The following is a 17623-nucleotide window of genomic DNA, read 5'->3' on the forward strand; positions in this document are numbered from 1 at the left end:
CACCACAGCGTGTAATGGAAAAGGCGTTGAGAAGGACGATTTGAAACGGAGCGGGATCGGACGATAAGAGTGGTCGCGGCCCAGTAACAGAATGTGACTCCGATTCAGGCAAGGCTGATCTGATTCGGCACAGATTTCGATTATCACCGAAAAAGAAACCAAATGTCTGAATCCGAAGCGAAAGATAATCACAAAAAACTCAACGATGTGAGGTTCTGTTCTGATATGGACTGAAGGTTCCCCAGTAGGTGATCGCTGACTAACGTGCTGGGGCAATGTGGCTTAGATGTGACAACCGCTGTGCAGATAGGCAGATGAAGTCTCCTGTCTTCCGGAACAGACAAGACCATTTTTTACGTTTTGTTTATGAATTGGGCTATTCTTGTATTTTTTTTTTGGAATAACGTGCTGAAGGGTCTTGCTCAACTTGTTATGCCATGTTGAAAGTCTTTGAAACATCTGCGTGTGGGCCGTTAGATATATGTGGTTGTACGACATAACGTACACCGTCGTAAGTCCAATTATTGCATTATACATGATTAAAATATACATAAGCCACTTTCACATTGCTACTCATGACGTACCGTTGATCACCAGCTTAAAATATGCTCTGGTTCAACTTGTTGCTCAGCCAATATATACCCTATCCCGAAGATTTACCACCCTTTACTAATAAAGATTTTACGTTCAGTCCGAGCAGTCTGAGCAGTCTGAGCAGTCTCGTAAATAAAAATATCGAAATACTTAATATGTAGAGTCATCTATAATTTCATGACAAATTTAAATACAATCTATATGTCACATCTTTACCAGAAGAAATAGTTTCGTGATTTATCTCATATCGACACCGAACCTGGCTTGAAGTTCGCTCCTAATTTGATCGTTCAACACGTTGACGTCGTCCCGCTTGAGAATCCTAACATAATTATTAATATTTTATATCCTTGTTCCTAAAAGTATGCATCCATACCTGTCCATAGCGTTGTAGTTTATTCGAAAACATAAACTTGTCCGCCCAGTCTTCCTGTTCGTGAATTTGTCCACCAATTCTACTGATTCCACCAAGTCGCCCGCCTTGTTTCTCACAATCTCCATAAAGTCATTTTCGTGAAGTTGACTGTCGCCTAGCCAAAATGAAATATCCCTAGTCGAACCCTCAAATGTCGAAAATGGCTTAAAATGACTCACAACCCCTGGTTCAAACTGCCTCAAAAACTTGGGATTCTCCGACCAAAAAAGTCTAATGTCAGGAATACCAAAAAGCACCATGGCTAATCTCTCAAGTCCCAGTCCAAAGGCCCAGCCCACCTTGTTTTTCACCTTAGCCGAGTCAAAAACTTCTTGCTGTACGACTCCGGATCCAAATAGTTCTAACCAATCCCCATTCCAGAAAACCTCCATCTCCCAACTAGGTGATGTGAAAGGGAAATATGCATCTATCCACCTCACCTGCAATCGCTCTTTCGACGCATTTTCCCCCGCGGCAAGACTTGCTCTATTGAAAATCTCTGTGACAACGTTTTCTAGTGTTCGTTTCATATGGTTCCCAACTGCGATGCAAACTTCATCAGTATGGTGTGCCTGTTTCGGATTGCCTTCATGAAATGGCGGCTTCTCGTCCACAATTCTAATGTCAGTCCTAGGAATCTTCGCCGTGAGATCATCAATTTGTCGTGCCAATTCTTGTGGATCCGTGTTTTCGTTTAAATCCCATGTCCGAGCGCCTTCCATTTGATGAAACGCAGGATAATGTGATCGGTCAATCTCGTCTCTTCTATAGACGTCTGCGGCAATCAAATAACCTGGCGTGGGAGAATTTTGAAAGGCCGTTGCTTGATGAGCAGACGTGTGCGTACGCAACACCGTATTTTTATTAACATAATAAGTATCTGTTCTCGACCTTCCAGGGTGATTTTGTGGAAAATTCAGTGAATCAAAGTTATCATACGTGCTCACGATCGGTGAAAGGTTGTTGTACGATGTATATTCTTTGTGTGAAAACTGAGATTCAATTATTGATTTAATTATGCTTAACGGATGCGATGGTTGCAACAAAAGTTTACGCGGCACCCGAGACAGAATTGCCGGTCCCACGTTGGTCCATTGATCCGTCTCATAGTCTTTGTCTAAAATCTTGATATTAGGTTGGGTGGTTGTGTTTGTGGTTGCAGTTGCTGTTGTGGTCGTCGACGAAAACCGGCAACAAATCTGCAAACTTGGACTCAAGACCTGCCTATACACAGTTATCCTCAATCTTGGAATATTAATGTTCATGCTGGACATGAAGAAAGCGCATCGTGAGGATCTTTTCTATTCCTCGAGAACCTGATTTGACGGAAGAGGCCTCCATCGCCTCCTACAAACCCCTTGTATTGTCAGCTCTGAGAAATTTCAAAACCCGCTTTTGCAAGCCACGACGTTGGTCCCGACATTAACACACATCGCATACATAACCACGTACAATGAACCCATTGCGGACTTTTTTTTCTGCGTTTGTTCGGCGGACAGGTATGATATAAATACAAAAGCGTTTTTTTGTTTGATTTGTTTTTAGTAACCGGAATACTGTAGCCGTGGAGTCGTTACCGAACAGCATATTTACATCACAGGTCAGACATGGCCATCAATATGGTAAAGGATGCATTACTTGTTGATCGAGTTTTATAATAAATTTATTAACATTGATCTTTTGCTTATAGCCCCTAACTATAGTAAAGTTCGGAAACAACATAAAGGCAGAGTTCCCGTGCGCATCGGCGGATCGTCAAAGGGAACGACTCTTGAGTTTGGAAGTTTTGGAATCAGATTAGCAAGCGAAGGAGTTCGTGTTTCAGCAAAGCAACTTACCGAGGCAGAGAATGTAATGTTAAGAGTTATCAGACCCTTGCAATCACAAGGTGTTCGAATGTACGCTCGGCAGGTTACGAACGTGATGGTTTGCACAAAAGGAAACGAGGTATGGATGGTTCACGTCAAATTGTTTTGCATTTCTAATTTTTTTTTATTGTTAGACTCGTATGGGTAAAGGAAAAGGTGGAATTGATTATTGGGCTGTTCGGATTCCCACTGGAAAGATTGTGATTGAGATTGGTGGGCCCATTCACGAGCAAGTGGCTAGAGAAGCACTACGCCTAGCTGCGGGAAAGCTACCCGGCAAATATGAAGTCGTGACTGCAAAATCCGACAGCCATGTTGTTGGATTTCAAAAAGTACCTACTCCTGTCGCGGAGAATGCGTTTGAGAAGCAGGATACGAATCCGAGTTTGGCTTATTATGTGAAGAAGCTTTCATCCACGCAGGGTTTCGCTCACTTCCGTCCCTAGTAAAATATTGTACATATATATATATATATATAGAATGGAATACTTTCTTTATATTTTATTTTAATTTTTTTTTATATATATTAGGACAATTGTGGTTTTCAGTCAAAATCCATGCCCATCAAATAAGTCTCCATGATCCTCATAACCTTTACAACAAAAGCCTCCAAATGAAATATTACCTTGCTTCCTTGATGCAAGCGATGCTCGTAAAATGCTGCCCAGTGAACCACTTCTGGCTTAAGTTCAGTGTCCAGTCGGGGCAATATCTTGAATAATAATGTCTTTAAAACTACTTGTGCCGGAATGCAATGAGATAGTAATTGGTAAAGCTTCGCTCTTATTTTTAAAATTCTAGCAGCGGTATGCTCTTGAATAATGTCGTCGGCAATACTATTAATCACGACTTCCCAATCTGGCGGTGGTATAAGTGTAGTTTCGGTCAAGGTTTCGCTATATCAATCAAAAAAAAAAAAAAAAAAAAAATTAGCTTAAATCTTCAATATTCAAGCATTCTGACAACTGACTTTTGAGAGTATACCGCTTCAAGCATTAAAATTGCCTTTCGCAAATTACGTTTACTTTCCGTGGCAATTTTGTGGGCAAGTTCTTGCGGCACGGTAACTCGTTCTTTCTTTGCAATACTTAACAAGATAGATGTCACATCGTCAATTGCCGGAGCTCCAACGCGAAATAGCAGCGTTCGTGATTTTATTGGGGCAATAATATTAGATGTTGAGTTTGCTAAGAGAATCAGTCGAAGATTTGGGGAGTATTTTTCCATTGTTCGCCTGAGTGCTGCTTGGGCATCTCTGGTTAACGAGTCAGCTTCATTAATCACCACGACTTTGAATTTTTGCTTGGCTGAAAGATTAACCTGCTGAGTCTGTGCTACTTCTTTTAACAACTCTTGAATAATCAATCGATCGTTGTTTCCCATTTCACTCGGCGTAATCTCCAAATGATAATTACTTGACACAATGTTGAATTCCAACTTGCGACTGGACGATGTCTGAAAAACTCGCGCGTCCACCTTGATCTTATTGACACCCGGGCCATAGAGTTCCTTCAACGTAGCAACCACTCGAGTTTTCTTTCCTGCACCAGAAGGCCCGTATACTAGTAAATGAGGAAAATCTTCGGACGACGCCTAATCCTCGCGCAGGGGCGCGCGTCACGTTAGACCTAGTGTTGCATGTTAAATCGGCAACCTACCACTTACCAAAGCCGCAAGTCTTTCAGACAACTCTCCATGATAATTGAGTTGTTCTAGTGTTTTGGGACGATATTTATCCACCCAAAGAGCCATATTGTGTTGTATATGTAGATATAGAAGGAGTGCTTTTGGTGATTTTTTTTACTGCGAGGCGTAACATCGACGCGTTTTGCTTACATCGCGAAGGGTTTGGGACGTCACTTGCTGATACACATTTTATGCCCGAGGAGAGAGAAGCTCACCTCTTGTGTTCAACCAGGATCCAACTTTTGCTAGAGACAACCTTAGCATCCGGCAATGCTTTCAATAGTCCCGAAAGTGAGTTTATTGAGATTTGCAAAAATGTTTAGAGTCTTTTCAGCTTTTAACTTTTGGTGCTAGCAATACTTTTTGGGATTTATCCCGTTGTCCGCCGGTGCCGAGTTGATTACGGTGTTTGGAGTGGTCAACAAGGCTAGCGGAATATACGGCCTCTTATCTATTTTTACTGGTAATAATTATCTTAGTTTTTATTTGTTTATCAAGGACTTATAATTGACATTCATTAGGTCATCCTATTACCGGCCCACAGCTTGCGTTGAACATCATTTCACTAGTTCTTTTGCCATTCTTTTTGTATGCTCTTCATAATGTACGCCGGCAAAATCCACTTCCGGTAGTGGCTTATGCGTACGTATATTTTGGGGACATGTTGGCAAATGTGGCCTTTACCATATATTTTGCCGTATCCTGGTTCCGAAAGTTTGACTCTGTTGTGAAGCAGCAAGAGGATGGTGATTCTTCCACGGAGACTTTAGATACGGCGTCTGAACGAGGACTTTCAATCACAATCATCACGTTTATTCTGTTATTGAAGGTGTACTTCTGCTTCGTGCTGTTCGGCTATGCGCGTGCTCTGGTTCGCAAGGCTGGACTGCGTGCCGACAACGGCGAAGGTGGCTCTCAACGAGTTCAATTTTTGCTTTTGTCAATCGCTCCTTCTTTCTGGCGACGGGGAGGTCCACGTGCAGGCAAAGGCCGCATGACACATGCTTTGGAGGAGTATCAGGACTTTTAGATAGACAATTGGATGGGGGGCGATTGCACTTTTTAGCCAGAACTTGCTCTTAGTCTTGTTTTGTTTGTTTTATGAATGCATAATTTTCTTTTAATGACATGGGGCCGGAGGAGAGGTTAATGAGGTATAGAAGCTACGGATTAACACTCATATGCACTCTATTCTAGCGAGTGTAGTTTTTATAGTTTGTATAGTTAATAGTCTCAATTTAATTTATTTTATTTATCAAACAAATATTACTTTAATATTTATATTGTTTTGTTTAAATTATCTACCTACGTACATGCTGGTAATTTGTTGTTTAGCGTGGTGGCGAGCACGTGATGTTAAACAAATTTTAAACAATGTGCACCTGCGCATTTAAAAAAGTAAATGAATTTCCACAACTTTCTAATTGATATTTGATTACATATTTAGTATCAATTACATATATTTAGTATTTGCATAAATTTGTATGTCATGGGCATTTATTATGGATATAATTTTATTTTATCTAACTTAGAGAAGCATCATGTTCAGACGGTCACTTTCATCATTCGTTCGGCAATCAGCCACGGCATCAAATTCCCATCGTTTAGTTACAGTTTCACCTCTGGTTAAGCAAAATGTCGCAAGAGGTGGTCAAATGTCTTACCGATTTTATGCCACTGAAACTGAGACCGCTTCTGCACAAGAAGGTACTGCCGAGCAAAAATCGGATTCGGACAAGAAAATTGGAGAGTTGGAAATTGCAATTTTGGCCAAGGATAAGGACATCGCAGAATTGAAAGATAAGTACCTGAGACAGGTTGCTGATTTTAGAAATTTACAAGAAACTACCAAACGTGAAGTTCAGAATTCAAAAGATTTTGCTATTCAGAAGTTCGCAAAAGATTTGTTGGATTCTGTTGATAACTTGGACCGCGCTCTGGCGACCGTGACTGAAGGCAACAAAACCCCGGAAGAAATTAAGGAAGAAAATAAAGAATTAATAGCTCTTTTTGATGGTGTTAAGATGACCCAGCAAATTCTCGAACATACTCTTAGTCGTCATGGTCTCTCTAAAATTGATCCTATTGGTGAAAAGTTTGACCCTCATAAGCACGAGGCAACATTCGAAGTCGATCAACCAGATAAAGAACCTGGAACTGTTTTTTTCGTTCAGCAAACTGGATTTTTGCTTAACAACCGAGTTCTTAGAGCTGCTAAGGTTGGCGTTGTCAGGTCAAGAGACTAAATATTTAGCATGTGATACAGAATTATAAAAGCCTATCTTTTAATGAAATATGTACAATTATTTTTTGTCTTTTTTTGTTTAATTGTATTGTATATACACACCTCTCCTGTTTTATAGTAATAACTATTGTTCAAATTAATTCTATTTACAAATGATGCACATGTACAAAAGATTTTAGTGTACGCATGTTCAACAATTAACGGATTCGTTATTACTAGCTTTTGCTATCAGCAGTTACCGTGATCTGACCAATCGGTTCAGGTGAGCCTCCATTTGATGCAGGGACTGGTTCTAATATTCCAAACTTATTTGGCTTTGCTCCTGTTAAAATTAGTATCACAAGCCTGACTTATTCAGCAACAGAACAAAAAACAAACGTACGGAAAAATGTATATGATAAAGTGACTTGACGAATATACTATTTGCCGTCAATAACTAAAAAAAAATTTTTTTTTATTAACACACCTTCATTAAGGGGTCATCATCGAAATCAGGATCTATAAAGAAAAAAATTGGCATATCCACTTGCTCATTGGCGCGCAATTGTTGTTCTAATCGAATTTAGTTAAGCATTAATAAAAACCACATACATTCGTTCAATAATCATTACTCACGCTCAAAACAAAAGCATTGGATTTTATTGAAATATGGTGCAATTTGTCCAGGAGTAACGCTAATTGACTTAGAATCACACCTCTTCATAAAAACTAGAAGTTTTCTTACTTATACGTTGCAACGCCAATAATATCTTCATCGGATGTATTTGTAGCTTTAAAAAATGCAAGAGCAGTTTCACCTGGAGCGATTGTTACTTGTTTTTGCAAAGGTTCAAAAGTCCACGGTAAGGTACGGGAAACGTCTGATTCAAAATAAACCGTAATCTTTCGATCTGTTTTGACCGGTACTACCTTATCTGGCGTGATCTTTGAAAGATCTGTCATAGGAGTACCACCCCACCCAGTTCGTTGACATAACATTCGGTAAAATGGAACAGAGATGTAAGAGAGCGCCAAAACGCCAATGATGACAGATGCCGTATAATAGCCTGCAGTATGATTGCGGTATCTTTCCTGCCGTTCGTGCTCTCGTTTCAAATCCTCAAAAGTAATACCATATTCCTTCATCTTCTTTTGAATGTTAATACGCTGGTTATTGCTTTCCTGAGACCTGGCCGGCTCCTGTGCATAAAGAAATGGTGCCACTGAAAACTGCCGTAGACTGGATGGCTTAACTCGAGTATGAATAACTATTTTACGTGGGAACAATCCATTTGAAAATTTTTTCATGCAAAACTTAGTTCGCAGTAACATTTTGTTGCCAGCACATATATTTCCTTCCTCTTTGTAATTTATGTTCAACTTCTGTTGCGTTTTACGATAACTAATATATAAATAACGAATGTTAGTTATTGTAACTGATTATAGCTAGCCGCAGTCACGTGGTCAATGTAGATGTTAAGTGCAAAAAAATGTTATGTAATCGACCGCTGGGAGTTTTCAAATTTTTTTTTTTCTTTTTGAACACCTTCCGGTAGAAACATACATAAGTATTTCTTTTCTGCTTTTTTTTTTTTTTTTTTTTTGAGCAAGACAGTGGTTTTTTTATTGGCATTTTTTTTTGTTTCAGTTGGCGATGCTCTCAGTTGCCAGACGAGGAAGGGCTCTGTATCAACTGCGACATCTGTCGTCGTTTGGTCCACGATATTCGATTGCGGATGGACAGCAAACAAGTTCAGAGAGGTTCAATTCAATACCAATAAATTTACAAGCAGATCCAGCTCACCAAGTTGATATAACTTATCGTCAGTCGCCAGGAGATGTCATTATCCTTGACGATGTTATGCAACAGCACGTTGATAACAAGTTAATCAAGAAGGGCAGGGTTAAGTCATCGCAGTATGCAATTTCTCTGATTGAGGCTCTGAGTCTGAACAACAATCTGGCACGTGCGGAGACGATTCTCGCAAGATCTGTCGACAACCTTCCCCATAGTGACTTCATTGCTGCCAGAAACAATATTCTTCGTGCTTACGTCAAGGAAGATATTGAAATTGGAGATTTGAGCAAGTCAATCAAATGGATAAACCATTTTAAGGCAAACCTCAGCGAAGCGTTTATTGACGACGAGGCGTATGCAATCTTGCTTGCCGGTGCGTGTTCGATCGCTGATGACACCATATCTAAATCGACAATAAAAACGATAAATAGCATGATGATTCGTGACCATATTTCTGTCGAAAATGTGTTTCGGTTTCGACAAATTTTAGACATTTCGGACATCAAGCTTGTTGCCACCGAAGTCGGTGTTTCCAATGATGCACTAATACCTTTCTTTAAAGGGTCGAATTCCAACAGGGACCAGGATATTGCTAATAAGCAAGCTACGCGCAACATGAGTTCGGAAGAGATTGTTCAACGACTGTCTCGAGAGTCAGCAAAGAGTATTTTGGAAGGATTGCCTCCGGATGTCGAGAAACCAGGATTTGAATCCCTCACCCCAGTTGATTCAATGGGGATTAAACTTCTCAGAAACGCACTCAGCGGCATAGTCTCTGCTCAACGTCCTGAATTGCCAATTTTTTCTGAAGCCAAGGCATCAACAGATGGATTTTTAGGATTTGAAGAACAAATTAGTAAACTGCCGAAAGAAGATCAAGAAAAATATAGAAAAGCCTTTGAAGATTATAATAGGGATAGACAAGTTGCAATCGAAACTTTGGTTTTAGAGAATGCTAGAGAAAAATGGAAATACGATTACGAAACCTTAGCGCCTTTAGGAAATGCACCGTTAAAAGGAATCAATAGTTACCTTTGGGAATGGCATCTTGCCTTTCAAGATGCATTGCAGTCTGAATTTCAAAGAATTTCGCAATTGGAAGAAAAATTTAAGCAAAAGAACGTTGGTCCCGCAGAGAGCTCAGAAGGTGTGTCATAATGTTTTTTTATACCCGACTCCTCTTTATTGACTAGTTTATTAGATGGAGTTAGATATCGATATGCACCATATATAAAATTGGTTGATCCAAAGAAGCTTAGCGTAATCACAATTTTGGAAATCCTTAAACTTCATTCATCTGGTAGTGTTACCGCTGGTATTAGAACTGCGAGAGCAGTTCTTTCTGTTGGCCGTGCAGTAGAACGCGAATACAATTCTGAGCAGTTATTAAAGCGCGAGACTGTTGGAAAATCCGAATTATTAACAGAAACTGGATATCGTAGATCGTTGTTCAGGGCAACAAAGAATAAAGACGATTTATCTTTAGGTTCTTGGAGACCTGATTGGCCTGATGATATCAAAGCTGAATTAGGTTCGGCCTTACTTTCAATTTTGCTTGATGTTGCTCAAATATCAGTATCGGCTGTTGAACCTATCACGAAGAAAAGAATATTTAATAATGTGCCAGCACTCACTCATCAATATCAATACTCTAATGGTATGAAAATTGGCGTTTTGAAGATTCACCCTCAGTTTGCCAAGAAAATTTCCGATGAACCTTTAACCGGTACTTTGCATCCCCAAGCGCTTCCGATGCTTGTAAAGCCTAAGCCATGGGTTTCATGGCGTGAAGGAGCATATCACTATAACAGAGTTTCTCTTATGAGAACAAAAGATTCAGCTGAACAGTTGGAATACCTCAAAGAAGCGTGCAGAAGGAATGATCTTGGGTCAGTTTTTGAAGCCCTAGATATTCTTGGAGCTGCGGCTTGGGCAATCAATTCAAAAGTATATCGCGTTTTGTCAACAGTGTGGAACAGCGGTGAAGAATTTCTAGATATTCCCAAAAAATTCGATGAAAAAGATGAACTTCCACCTGAGCCAGCAAATGACGCCGATCCGCTTGAACGCCGTGATTGGGCGCGCAAGTGCAAGTACTTGCTTCAACTTCGACGGGTTAGTCACTCGCAGCGGTGTGATGTTAATTATAAACTTGAAATTTCTCGCGCATATCTGGGAGAACGCATGTATTTCCCTCACAATATTGACTTCAGAGGACGAGCTTACGCGATTCCGCCACATTTGAACCATCTTGGTAATGACATGTGTCGTGGATTACTGCAATTTTGGGAAGCCAAGCCAGTTGGTAAACGAGGAATTCAGTGGCTCAAAATTCATCTTGCTAACGTCTGCGGTTATGACAAGGCAGATTTTCAATCGCGCGTTGAATATGTTGACACCAGAATGGACGAAGTGTTTGACTCTGCTGATAATCCATTAAAAGGAAGAAGATGGTGGATGAAAGCAAGTGATCCATGGCAGGCACTTGCTGCTTGCTTTGAAGTTGCAGAAATGATGCGATCGCCTAACCCGGAAGAATTCAAGTCGCGACTTCCGATTCAGCAAGATGGTACTTGCAATGGCCTTCAACATTATGCTGCTCTTGGAGGGGACATGGAAGGTGCCAAGCAAGTCAATTTAGATCCTTCAGACAAGCCACAGGATATTTATACGTATGTGTCTGACAAAGTCGCAGAGATTGTAAAGAAAGATTTTGAAAATGGGGTTGAAACCGCAGAGTTAGTTAATGGATTAATTTCCAGAAAGATTGTTAAGCAATCTGTTATGACGAATGTATATGGTGTTACTTTCATTGGAGCCAGGGCACAGATTTTGTCTCGATTAAAAGAACTAGAAAAAATTCCAGAGAGGCAACTTTGGGTAAGTAGTCGTGCAGATTGGATTTGATTATCAGGCTATTGTTCTAATTTATTTTTTTTTCAAACAGGACGCTGCGTCATACTTAACCAGACTTGTTTTCTCTGTTGTTCGCAATTTGTTTAATGGAGCACATTTGATTCAAGATTGGCTTGGAGAGTGCGCGAAAAAAATTGCAAGGTCAATGCCATCTGATGTTGGGAATCTGGAAAGCCCATCAAGAAGCGGTTCTTCTTGTATGAATGCAGTGGTTTGGACAAGTCCACTCGGGCTTCCCGTTGTACAGCCATACAGAGCAGCAGTGAGGAGGCAAGTTAATACAAACCTTCAAACCGTTTATATTTCGGATCCTTATTTGATTCACCCGGTCAATGCGCGAAAACAGGAGACAGCATTTCCGCCTAATTTTATTCACTCATTAGATGCTACTCATATGCTTCTTTCTGCTCTTGCATGCGGACGAAACGGGTTGACATTTGCTGCTGTGCATGATTCATACTGGACGCACGCTTGCGATATTGATCGTATGAATGCAATTTTACGTGACGCATTTATTAAACTTCATGAAGGTGATTTAATTCAAAGGCTCAAGGAAGAGTTTGAAATCAGATACAAAAATTATTACACTTTGGCTAAGATTAATAAGCAAAGTGACGTTGCCAAGCAAATTATTGCCTGGAGATCGCGGTTTAAGAAGGAGCTCGGAAGAGAGATCAACATGTCAGATGAGGTTGAAGTCGAGGAGAAAAGACGGAAATTGCTTGAATCTAGTGATCCAAAATTAAGAAAGCAAGGCGAGGAGATGGTTACGCCGCTTGGAATCCTTGGCAACGAACCACTGGAGAATCTTGCACCGCTTCCTCGTCATGTGTCTGTTGTCAAACATGTGAAGTCGACCGAAAATGAAGTTTATGTGAACTCGGATTTGATTATCCAAAACACGCTTAGAAATATCGAACGAGAAAAGAAAGGAGAGAAGACGTTGTCTGTTGAAGAGGAGAAGGAAAGTTTAGATGGTAGTCTTCAAGAATCAAGTGCGATTGATGAAGGAATAACAGAACCAGCATTGGAAGAAGAAAACGAGGAAGATCAAGAACTTGTTGCAAACAACGCTCAAGTTTATAAATCCACTGGTCCATCTATTACAGTGACAATTCCGTTAACATTTCCTGAAGTTCCTTCTAAGGGGAAATTTGATGTTTCAAAACTACGTCACAGTCTCTATTTTTTCTCATAAAAAGTATGCATTTTAATTTTTATTCAACATGTTTTATTTTGGTTGTTTTGAGGTATGGAAAGGTAAAACTCATGTCGTTATATTTATAGCTTTGTACATAATTCAAAATATAGTTCACTTGATTATAGAATTTTACTTTTTTTGTTAACAATAATCATCCTTATATGTCCAATTCATGTCCCATTGTGCTCATCAAGAAACATAATTCTACCCAAGTTAAATTTAAAAAAAAAATTAAAAAAATTGCACAACGCCCATATGCACTCATATGATACTAGCTCAACTTAATGTTTCGCTCCAATACCGTATTTCTTAAGTTGTTCCAAAACAATCTAATTCCAGTGAGTAAGCTAGTTTTTTTAAAAACGGCGATAGGTATACGTACGAAAGTTACAATAGTATGAGGTCCAAGCCTGATGAACGATGGCAGCCAACCTCTGAATGCGAATACTGGTAACACGTTAAAATAAATCTGCAGAATAATAAAAGGCACACATACAAATCCCTTCTTGCTTTACAGCTTCTTTCAAGATTACTGATGCAGGCACGTGTCTGACTCTGGAGTTCATAATTCGAGTCTTCACCACATCAACCGGACTGCATACAGTAGTGGCGACAAGTCCGGCAAGTATGCTTGAGATGAAGTGAGTTCCAGTAGATTTAGAATCCATGCCTCCCACATTAACCACTAATTTTTTAAACTCATCGTATGAAACCATTTGCGAAACAGTCATCAATATGCCACGGGTCGTGTTTGGTCCCACTCCTCGAAATAATGATTTCGGACCTTCTTCAACACACATCCTTCGTAATCCGTCGAGAGCATTCTTATAGTTTCGACGATGAAGTGGGTCGAGAGATAAATCGTTCTGCATGCGAATCTGAATACGAGTATTAACACCTGATACAATGTGCTTTTTTGAAAGAAAAAACTCACATTCACAATATCTGCTGGATTTCCAATCACGCCGCCAATCCTTAGAACGAGCAATTGAGTCAGTAGACTAAACTAACAATATAGTACAATCAATATATTACCATCCCGCAGTTATAGCCATCGGTATAAGAACGTAAACTGGCGGTGTCGCTAATTGAATCGTTAGCGCGCGACGATGCACACCCGCGATTCTGAAAAAGAAACTTACAATCACTACCAACGGTTGCCCAATCTTTCAGTTTTTCATATAAGCCAAATCTGGTTGTTGAATATGTCGCTTGCCTTAAAAGGCTAGCACTTAGCCCTTTATATAAGGCAAAAAATCCTGATTTAATAAAGTGTCAGCGCAGCACTACAAGATACACACACCCAAGCGCGCCGACCTTCTTTATGATAGATATGAACAAATGTTTGAAGCATTGTTCTCCCCCTCTCCTCAGCTGTCTGCATGCGAACCTTCGCTAAATCTAATGGGTGCTTTTTAAAACGTTTTATTAATATGCCTGCCTGCATTCCTTGACATTAAAACCTTACCGTGACACATGCTGCCACGACACTTGCGAAACCTAAACAGTAGACAAGTCAGAATACGACTGAACAATAGTGTCACTCATGTTGTTTCTTTATTTCGTTCGTTTTATATGCTCATGAACCACAACTGACCTCCATACCAAAACCTGGAGTGGATTCGGGATTCGACGAATTAGCGTATTTTTGCACGAAAAGATATCGAATGAACAACGCTTACGGATAATGATTAGCAACCGGCTTTTTCAAAGCTACGGTATTATCGATGCTCATTGTTTTGAACCAAAAATCACCCACCCATACAGATAAGGTGTGTAACATAAAATTGGATGAAGATCTTGTAGATATCGTTAAATTATCTTACAATTCCGGGGAAAATGCCCCGGGACAATTACATAAGACGGCTTGTTATTTATACAATATATATTTTTACACAGTCATGTCGACGTCCATGTCATCTTCTTTTAATGAATTCAAGATTAGTGCCAACTTCTCCTGTAACACCTTAATACCTTGTGTCACAATATCGTTGGGTGGAAGTGAGCCAACCGCCTGAACATGTAAGTTAGCTTAACCGAAGATGAATGCATCTTTAAGATGGCAAAACCAAACGAACGTACCTCGACATCAAAATAAAAGTTCTCTGGTTGCGCATTATAATCAAATGGCTCGTTCTCCTTCGGTGGGTCTTCCCAGTCAGCATTTTTACTTTTCGGCCATTCCTTTTCCGAAGAAACCTCAAACCAGTAATCCGTGTGCCGCAGCTTGTTCCATGGATCGTATTCAAATGCAATGGCAGACGTTGGTGACCATTTAGCATGTTCTTTTGCTATTCCTTTTTTAGCAATACACTTCAACCGTAACTCCTGATGCTTCCGTAATTTGCAAATTAAAACTCCACGTCCATCTCGATCTTGTAGGACAGCAATTAATATTTTCTTCTGACGAAATAAAGGTTACATCAAGATCTTTATCTTACCGTTTATTATTGGTCTACCGAAACTCACGTCCGGGCTCTGATGCGCGACCAAGTCCTTCGTATACACGTCCATGGTTCCATCTGTCGTACAGCGAGCATCTAACGTTAGCTCCACAGAGCATTTATCACAGTATTGATCGCAATCACAATCCTAACTAACGTAAGCTTTTAAAATTCATAATTTCTTTTCTTTGTAATAATCACAGTCATACTCTCGTGAATCGAAGCAGATCTTCCACATTCTTTGAATCCAACGGAATAAGTCCCAGTCTGTGGGCAATAAATTCATCAGCTAAAACTGATGTATTAATCTCAATTTCCACTAAATCAATGGCTACGCAATTGACTAAATTAATATGACACATTCTCGTTTTAAATCTAGGTTCTTGCTATACCTATTGTTTGAATCTCCGCAAGCATTACTCGTCGTAACGAGTTGGCAAGCCTATAAAAACAATCTGTCAGAGTGCTCAATAAAACAATTAAAAAAAAGATCCACATACGCCAGGTCCACGTTCGAGAGAACGAAGTCCACATTTTCTTTGCCGGCTTTCCTGATTGTCACCTGTGGTCCCTCCGGCTTAGCATCATACTCCATATTTAAAACTGCAGGCCTTCCAATAAAATCTAATCCTGTATTAATTTGTACGTCGTTGCAAGGTATCTAGATGATTATGGATTCCAAGCGCTGATCAAAATGTGTATAATGACCCTGCCAGGGTTGGGGCTGCAAACTTCGCGTCTTGTTGAAATTTTCGTTCTTCCGCGAAACCAGGCCAACAGGAACCTCGTACGAAAGTGGGTCAGATTGGCAACAATGCATTTCATCACGACTACTCGTTTAACCAACATTTTAAGAAATGGGCTGTCATTCAACTACGTGCGTCAGTTTAGTTCTAGTGCTCGCATGAATCGGCTTTATAACAATGTCATAACAAGGCGAGTCAAGCGCACTCCGGCAGCGAGCAATCACTATTGGGTAAAACAGCATCTTAGAACTGGAAGACGGATAAAGTATCCGCCGTACCCGTACGGTGATTCGCAAATTTTTGCTCAATCAAATTTTGGGTTATACGGTGGTAAAGTTCCTCAATTCGGTAATCAGGTGTCGGAGGAAGGAAACAAGAAGAGAAGAAACTGGTTACCGAATATTATGCAAACCACCTTGTACAGCGAGACTCTTAAATCTCGGTTTCGATTGAAGGTTGTGGCAAGTGTTTTAAGATCGATAAAAAATGAAGGCGGCCTTGACAACTATCTTACCAAGGATAAAGCTGCTAGAATCAAAGAGATTGGACCAAGAGGTTGGAGAATGCGATATGCGATTCTGCTGAGGAAGCAAGAAATTGATAAACGCAAATTAAAATTGAACATTATCAGCCGAAAGCGATCTAGCTACGTTGTAGCTGCTCAACCGGCTGCCAAGAACGAACAGACGGCCAAGAAACTGCAAGCAGAAAAAGTTTCAGAAGAGAATAGCAAGCAAAAAGAATTAAGGGAAATTAAGAAGCAGAAGGCATTTTCAAAATTTTTGGCATCCACAAACTAGCGTTTTGGACTTACACTTTGATATTGTGCATATAGATACAAATGTAACGATTTTTAACTATAGATCATAATTAAATTGAGACTCATTAGGAAAAAAAAATAATTATAAAGATAACAAGAAAAAACTTAGATAAACATTAAGAATGCAGCTGAAACAGTCGAGACAATAGTCATAATAAGCGCTCCACGAAGAACCAGCGGGTCAAGGAATGATATCGCTGCACTGCATGTGGCACAAGTGAAATCTACGCAAATTATTAGACTCCAATATAAAAAACAATAAGAATGTCGTCATAATCATGAACATACCATTAAGCGGAGTATACGCTTGTGGGGAGTAGACTCCGAACCTTAGCGAGTCAAAAGGACCAAGATGACCAGCAGATGCAATTTCAGATGGGTCTGATGAAGAATCATAGATAAATAGAGTATACTCGGCACTATAAAATATCAATATTGTGCAGGAGGTTTAAAACAATTTGTAGACACTCACGTTAATAACGGAACAGTGGCTGATCCTTGATAGTTTCCCGTATCCCAAACAGCACTACTGTGAGAAATGGTCAAGTTTTCAGCTATTGGATAATAATAATCATTCATGCTGCAGTAGGCTTCCACATTGACAGCGGAAGGACTGACAATCAAACTGGTATAGTTCCAGGAGAAGGTCGCATAGTCGCCAATTCGAATGTAGGTTTTTGATGCAGTAAGTGCTGGCGTCACCATTGCCACTCCACCAGCCGGTGATCTAGGATCTACTGAAATAGAAGAAGAAGAAGCACTATTACTACCAGAAGATTTTGAAGACACTGAAGTCGATGTGTCTCCAATCGGCTGACCGATTCCGCTGGTGACGGCAGCTGAAGAAGACGCACTTGTTGTTTTTGCTGATTTTGATTTCTCAGTTGTCGATGAACTCGTAGTTCTTAAAG

The 17623-nt window shown here is 40.0% G+C and overlaps 11 protein-coding genes across 11 annotated transcripts; 5 read left to right on the top strand and 6 right to left on the bottom strand.

Annotated features, from left to right (window-relative positions):
• Window positions 1-691: 691 nt before the first annotated feature.
• Window positions 692-2320, bottom strand: V1514DRAFT_127854 (uncharacterized protein). The gene is made up of 2 exons (XM_066924440.1): window positions 971-2320; window positions 692-916 (listed from the first exon to the last, which is right to left on the bottom strand). The coding sequence occupies exons 1-2, from the start codon at window positions 2281-2283 to the stop codon at window positions 832-834; spliced, it is 1398 nt and encodes a 465-aa protein (XP_066782253.1). The 5' UTR covers window positions 2284-2320; the 3' UTR covers window positions 692-831.
• Window positions 2321-2350: 30 nt separating this feature from the next.
• Window positions 2351-3387, top strand: V1514DRAFT_368806 (mitochondrial 54S ribosomal protein uL16m). The gene is made up of 4 exons (XM_066929919.1): window positions 2351-2508; window positions 2572-2631; window positions 2700-2956; window positions 3012-3387. The coding sequence occupies exons 1-4, from the start codon at window positions 2463-2465 to the stop codon at window positions 3321-3323; spliced, it is 675 nt and encodes a 224-aa protein (XP_066782254.1). The 5' UTR covers window positions 2351-2462; the 3' UTR covers window positions 3324-3387.
• On the bottom strand, window positions 3372-4665 carry V1514DRAFT_353418 (P-loop containing nucleoside triphosphate hydrolase protein). Its single transcript, XM_066929537.1, has 3 exons — window positions 4543-4665; window positions 3848-4470; window positions 3372-3773 (listed from the first exon to the last, which is right to left on the bottom strand). Exons 1-3 carry the CDS (start codon window positions 4627-4629, stop codon window positions 3422-3424), a joined length of 1062 nt encoding a protein of 353 aa, XP_066782255.1. The 5' UTR covers window positions 4630-4665; the 3' UTR covers window positions 3372-3421.
• A 102-nt stretch (window positions 4666-4767) lies between these two features.
• Window positions 4768-5827, top strand: V1514DRAFT_334211 (Inositolphosphorylceramide synthase subunit Kei1-domain-containing protein). Its single transcript, XM_066928186.1, has 3 exons — window positions 4768-4854; window positions 4918-5026; window positions 5085-5827. Exons 1-3 carry the CDS (start codon window positions 4834-4836, stop codon window positions 5591-5593), a joined length of 639 nt encoding a protein of 212 aa, XP_066782256.1. The 5' UTR covers window positions 4768-4833; the 3' UTR covers window positions 5594-5827.
• A 146-nt stretch (window positions 5828-5973) lies between these two features.
• On the top strand, window positions 5974-7011 carry V1514DRAFT_353420 (GrpE-domain-containing protein). Its single transcript, XM_066929538.1, has 2 exons — window positions 5974-6045; window positions 6101-7011. Exon 2 carries the CDS (start codon window positions 6105-6107, stop codon window positions 6807-6809), a length of 705 nt encoding a protein of 234 aa, XP_066782257.1. The 5' UTR covers window positions 5974-6045; window positions 6101-6104; the 3' UTR covers window positions 6810-7011.
• V1514DRAFT_334215 (cytochrome c oxidase assembly protein CtaG/Cox11-domain-containing protein) lies at window positions 6622-8184 on the bottom strand. The gene is made up of 6 exons (XM_066928187.1): window positions 7533-8184; window positions 7424-7482; window positions 7275-7360; window positions 7191-7227; window positions 6911-7130; window positions 6622-6845 (listed from the first exon to the last, which is right to left on the bottom strand). The coding sequence occupies exons 1-5, from the start codon at window positions 8117-8119 to the stop codon at window positions 7024-7026; spliced, it is 876 nt and encodes a 291-aa protein (XP_066782258.1). The 5' UTR covers window positions 8120-8184; the 3' UTR covers window positions 6622-6845; window positions 6911-7023.
• Window positions 8185-8342: 158 nt separating this feature from the next.
• On the top strand, window positions 8343-12834 carry V1514DRAFT_309500 (uncharacterized protein). The gene is made up of 3 exons (XM_066925748.1): window positions 8343-9732; window positions 9787-11465; window positions 11533-12834. Exons 1-3 carry the CDS (start codon window positions 8442-8444, stop codon window positions 12697-12699), a joined length of 4137 nt encoding a protein of 1378 aa, XP_066782259.1. The 5' UTR covers window positions 8343-8441; the 3' UTR covers window positions 12700-12834.
• On the bottom strand, window positions 12753-14508 carry V1514DRAFT_334225 (mitochondrial carrier domain-containing protein). The gene is made up of 9 exons (XM_066928188.1): window positions 14385-14508; window positions 14171-14313; window positions 14020-14113; window positions 13845-13961; window positions 13738-13786; window positions 13637-13676; window positions 13199-13580; window positions 13085-13149; window positions 12753-13031 (listed from the first exon to the last, which is right to left on the bottom strand). The coding sequence occupies exons 3-9, from the start codon at window positions 14084-14086 to the stop codon at window positions 12984-12986; spliced, it is 768 nt and encodes a 255-aa protein (XP_066782260.1). The 5' UTR covers window positions 14087-14113; window positions 14171-14313; window positions 14385-14508; the 3' UTR covers window positions 12753-12983.
• Window positions 14495-15805, bottom strand: V1514DRAFT_309506 (DNA-directed RNA polymerase). Its single transcript, XM_066925749.1, has 6 exons — window positions 15647-15805; window positions 15539-15588; window positions 15356-15477; window positions 15144-15294; window positions 14785-15077; window positions 14495-14716 (listed from the first exon to the last, which is right to left on the bottom strand). Exons 1-6 carry the CDS (start codon window positions 15739-15741, stop codon window positions 14594-14596), a joined length of 834 nt encoding a protein of 277 aa, XP_066782261.1. The 5' UTR covers window positions 15742-15805; the 3' UTR covers window positions 14495-14593.
• Window positions 15806-15925: 120 nt separating this feature from the next.
• V1514DRAFT_334230 (mitochondrial 54S ribosomal protein bL28m) lies at window positions 15926-16790 on the top strand. The gene has a single exon (XM_066928189.1). It carries the CDS (start codon window positions 15961-15963, stop codon window positions 16690-16692), a length of 732 nt encoding a protein of 243 aa, XP_066782262.1. The 5' UTR covers window positions 15926-15960; the 3' UTR covers window positions 16693-16790.
• A 51-nt stretch (window positions 16791-16841) lies between these two features.
• On the bottom strand, window positions 16842-17453 carry V1514DRAFT_273534 (uncharacterized protein; the record flags this gene model as incomplete). The annotated part of the gene is made up of 3 exons (XM_066924835.1): window positions 16842-16936; window positions 17001-17131; window positions 17185-17453. Coding segments are annotated over 3 exons (495 nt in total), but the record flags the coding sequence as incomplete, so codon positions are not given.
• Between the last annotated feature and the right edge of the window lie 170 nt (window positions 17454-17623).

Source organism: Lipomyces japonicus (genome assembly GCF_038497905.1).
Source record: "Lipomyces japonicus strain CBS 7319 unplaced genomic scaffold V1514scaffold_32, whole genome shotgun sequence".
NCBI lineage: Eukaryota > Fungi > Ascomycota > Lipomycetes > Lipomycetales > Lipomycetaceae > Lipomyces > Lipomyces japonicus.

Coding starts and splice junctions, on each gene's coding strand:
- V1514DRAFT_127854 (XM_066924440.1), bottom strand. CDS start 2,283: ATGTCCAGCATGAACATTAATATTCCAAGATTGAGGATAACTGTGTAT. Junction 917..970: donor AACTACAACGCTATGGACAG/GTATGGATGCAT, acceptor TAATTATGTTAG/GATTCTCAAGCGGGACGACG.
- V1514DRAFT_368806 (XM_066929919.1), top strand. CDS start 2,463: ATGAACCCATTGCGGACTTTTTTTTCTGCGTTTGTTCGGCGGACAG. Junction 2,509..2,571: donor TGCGTTTGTTCGGCGGACAG/GTATGATATAAA, acceptor GGAATACTGTAG/CCGTGGAGTCGTTACCGAAC. Junction 2,957..3,011: donor TTTGCACAAAAGGAAACGAG/GTATGGATGGTT, acceptor TTTTATTGTTAG/ACTCGTATGGGTAAAGGAAA.
- V1514DRAFT_353418 (XM_066929537.1), bottom strand. CDS start 4,629: ATGGCTCTTTGGGTGGATAAATATCGTCCCAAAACACTAGAACAACTC. Junction 4,471..4,542: donor CTGAAAGACTTGCGGCTTTG/GTAAGTGGTAGG, acceptor CGCGAGGATTAG/GCGTCGTCCGAAGATTTTCC. Junction 3,774..3,847: donor GAAGCGGTATACTCTCAAAA/GTCAGTTGTCAG, acceptor TGATTGATATAG/CGAAACCTTGACCGAAACTA.
- V1514DRAFT_334211 (XM_066928186.1), top strand. CDS start 4,834: ATGCTTTCAATAGTCCCGAAA. Junction 4,855..4,917: donor TGCTTTCAATAGTCCCGAAA/GTGAGTTTATTG, acceptor TTTTGGTGCTAG/CAATACTTTTTGGGATTTAT. Junction 5,027..5,084: donor CCTCTTATCTATTTTTACTG/GTAATAATTATC, acceptor GACATTCATTAG/GTCATCCTATTACCGGCCCA.
- V1514DRAFT_353420 (XM_066929538.1), top strand. CDS start 6,105: ATGTTCAGACGGTCACTTTCATCATTCGTTCGGCAATCAGCCACGGCA.
- V1514DRAFT_334215 (XM_066928187.1), bottom strand. CDS start 8,119: ATGTTACTGCGAACTAAGTTTTGCATGAAAAAATTTTCAAATGGATTG. Junction 7,483..7,532: donor ATTGGCGTTGCAACGTATAA/GTAAGAAAACTT, acceptor TAAGTCAATTAG/CGTTACTCCTGGACAAATTG. Junction 7,361..7,423: donor CCAATGCTTTTGTTTTGAGC/GTGAGTAATGAT, acceptor AAATTCGATTAG/AACAACAATTGCGCGCCAAT.
- V1514DRAFT_309500 (XM_066925748.1), top strand. CDS start 8,442: ATGCTCTCAGTTGCCAGACGAGGAAGGGCTCTGTATCAACTGCGACAT. Junction 9,733..9,786: donor TCCCGCAGAGAGCTCAGAAG/GTGTGTCATAAT, acceptor CTAGTTTATTAG/ATGGAGTTAGATATCGATAT. Junction 11,466..11,532: donor TTCCAGAGAGGCAACTTTGG/GTAAGTAGTCGT, acceptor TTTTTCAAACAG/GACGCTGCGTCATACTTAAC.
- V1514DRAFT_334225 (XM_066928188.1), bottom strand. CDS start 14,086: ATGCAGACAGCTGAGGAGAGGGGGAGAACAATGCTTCAAACATTTGTT. Junction 13,962..14,019: donor TCATATCTATCATAAAGAAG/GTCGGCGCGCTT, acceptor TTATTAAATCAG/GATTTTTTGCCTTATATAAA. Junction 13,581..13,636: donor ATCCAGCAGATATTGTGAAT/GTGAGTTTTTTC, acceptor ACTCGTATTCAG/ATTCGCATGCAGAACGATTT.
- V1514DRAFT_309506 (XM_066925749.1), bottom strand. CDS start 15,741: ATGGAGTATGATGCTAAGCCGGAGGGACCACAGGTGACAATCAGGAAA. Junction 15,589..15,646: donor CTCTCGAACGTGGACCTGGC/GTATGTGGATCT, acceptor TTGTTTTTATAG/GCTTGCCAACTCGTTACGAC. Junction 15,295..15,355: donor ATCTGCTTCGATTCACGAGA/GTATGACTGTGA, acceptor TACGTTAGTTAG/GATTGTGATTGCGATCAATA.
- V1514DRAFT_334230 (XM_066928189.1), top strand. CDS start 15,961: ATGCATTTCATCACGACTACTCGTTTAACCAACATTTTAAGAAATGGG.